Here is a 2,509-nt window from a genome sequence, read left to right on the forward strand (position 1 = left end):
TTACAGGCTCTTTGCGCTGCCCGCCGACTCCTTGGCCGGCTTCCAGCCGCTGTAGGCCATGTCGAGATCTCGGCCCCAGCCCGAATGGCCGCCAGAGGAGACGACCACCTCGTGAGAGGACTCTTTGCCGCCGCCGCCGCCGCTGAGCAGCTTCTTAATGCCAATTATGGAGGCCAGCACCAAAGCCAGTTTGGACACAATCAACGCCTTGCCCGCCAGCATGGCCAGCGCGCCATATGCAATGGGCACGAAGGTGCCGCCAAGCAGCAGCGGTATCATGATGTAAGCGCCGTTGCCTTTCTTATCCTTCTTCTTGCGTCCCTCCACCGAGTTGCTGTCAACGCCACGCAAATCGGGAAATTTGATCTGCGAGAGAGAGAGTGGTTGCCTCGGCACGTGCTGGCCTAACTTAGGACACACTCACCTGTAATGTGTGCTCCTGTAGGAATGTGCCCACACGCTTCATGATCATGCTGTTCAGGATCTGTTCCTTGGCATCCAGGCCGCGTGGCAGCACCGCTTCAATATCCTGTTCCGTGATTGACGGCAGCTGTGAACGCTTCTGTGCCGCATCTGTGCTGCTAACAAACTGAATGCCCTCGAACAGTGGCAACGCTTTGGCCGAGCGAAAGGCCTTCTCGAGCCCGGTCAACAGCTTGACCTTGAGGCACACGGACAGGTTCTCGCTCGTGCACTGCTGATAGATGCGATAGACCAGCGATAGATCTTTCCACAGGCTCGGCGAACTAGCTGGCTGTGCCGCGGGCTGCACTTTCTGTGGCTGCTGTTGCTGCTGCTGCTGCTGTTGCTCCATGCCTAGGCCATTGATGTGATGGTAGCTGGCCGTGCGCGCAGTCGAGCCAGGCAGCCAGCAGAAGATGATCATCAACGCTGCCACATGCCACATATACTTAATCATCTTCTGTGGTTGTGTGTGTGTCTGTGTGCGTGTGCGTTTGTGTGTGGGCTTATGTTAAGTTCCTTTCAAGCTATCCTGCTGCGTGATGGCAAAGCTGTTGCTGGGCGCTGCTCTTAAGTTGTTCAACTGAGTGCTGGCTAGAGCAGTGTAAGCATTATATACCGCCTGCCTGTTTGCCTGATGGCTAATTGCGCTTGGGTGCATGTCAAGCAGCAGCAGATGAATTTCATGAAAGAAAAAAACTAATAATGCAATTTGCAAAAACAAAAAAAGCAACAACGCAGTTTGTTTTAGTCTAAATATCACGCCAATTAGTCGGACTGGCGGCTGCGGCCAGAGGCTGTTGGCCATTGAAGCTGCGCTTTCGTGATTTCGCTGCGAAAGCAACCGAAAATCTGTGCAGCTGCAGCAACTGCAACTGCATCGCAAGTGCTGCAATTTCATTTGTAATTATAACACACAACTTGCAGCTCGTTCTAAGCTATTGAGTTTTTCTGCACATGTAAATCAGAGCGCGCTGCTGCGTGCGTGACTGCCACATGCTTCATGCCTCCCCCAGTCAATGGCATTGGCATTGGGCGCAGCTGCTAATCCCAAGCTACATTCTCCATATATGTGTGTTAAGTGTGTTTAGTAGACCGAATCGCTGCAGTTTTTTTTCGGTTTTTATCACAGATTCACTGTCATCCCACAAATCTTAACTTTTCTTTTTACAATCGAAGAATTCGGCTTTGCAGCACAGCGAACACTCGCTAAATGCAGCCAACTGCAACAGTCAATAAAAAATGTTTCATAAAGAAAGTCGGTAGAGCTCTGCTTATAGTAAAGTAACACCATTTATTGTGTAATTTTTTTCTCTTTGGCTTAGTCGCCATTTCTTATATATTTATATTTTTAGGTATGCTATTTAATATATTTTTAAATTCCTTTAAATATGGCTAAAAATATATTATATAAAACGCCGACTACAGAAGGATTGCATTTTTACATTTAAAAAGTATTGCATACTTTTAGGGATAGCTGAAATTTGTTTGCGCTTCAATGCAGTCATCGTTTGAAGAGCGCATTGACTAAACGAAAGAGTTTAGACACAAACTTGGACCAACTTAACGAAAGTAAAAGAAAGCTTTTCTTTTTTATGGACAAAAATAATAATACAAATAAGTCAATAGCTATGTATGCACGAATTTGGATTGAACTTAAAGGTGCTTCTTTAAAGTTTTTCTTGTCATTCAGTAATCCTCATACAATTAAAAATCATTCAGAATATAAGATAAAATAAGTATGTATATTATAATCTATGGATATTCAGTTTATTGTAGACGAAGAGAATCCTTAACTCAACTTGAATTGGTTGTTTGAATATGTAAGCTGACGAAGAAAAGGAAACAAAGAAATTTTACTTTAATATTTATTGATATTAAGATGTTCAAAATTGTTTCAGATTAATTACAACTTACGATTTGTATGCTTCTAGCCTGTCTCAAACTAGAATTAAAGACAGTTCAGGCAATGGCAAAAACTTAGTTGCTACAGTCCCAATGCATTAAATATAGTCATTGCCTAATCAGCCAGATCAATAATGTTTCA

General features: G+C 44.5%; 1 protein-coding gene across 1 annotated transcript; it reads right to left on the reverse strand.

Annotated features, from left to right (window-relative positions):
* LOC111594601 lies at nucleotides 1-919 on the reverse strand. The gene is made up of 2 exons (XM_023307965.2): nucleotides 425-919; nucleotides 1-366 (listed from the first exon to the last, which is right to left on the reverse strand). The coding sequence occupies exons 1-2, from the start codon at nucleotides 917-919 to the stop codon at nucleotides 1-3; spliced, it is 861 nt and encodes a 286-aa protein (XP_023163733.2).
* Between the last annotated feature and the right edge of the window lie 1,590 nt (nucleotides 920-2,509).

This window comes from Drosophila hydei, unplaced genomic scaffold (assembly GCF_003285905.1).
Source record: "Drosophila hydei strain 15085-1641.00,03,60 unplaced genomic scaffold, DhydRS2 tig00008119-arrow-pilon, whole genome shotgun sequence".
Taxonomy (NCBI): domain Eukaryota; kingdom Metazoa; phylum Arthropoda; class Insecta; order Diptera; family Drosophilidae; genus Drosophila; species Drosophila hydei.

Coding starts and splice junctions, on each gene's coding strand:
- LOC111594601 (XM_023307965.2), bottom strand. CDS start 919: ATGATTAAGTATATGTGGCATGTGGCAGCGTTGATGATCATCTTCTGC. Junction 367..424: donor TACAGGAGCACACATTACAG/GTGAGTGTGTCC, acceptor TCTCTCTCGCAG/ATCAAATTTCCCGATTTGCG.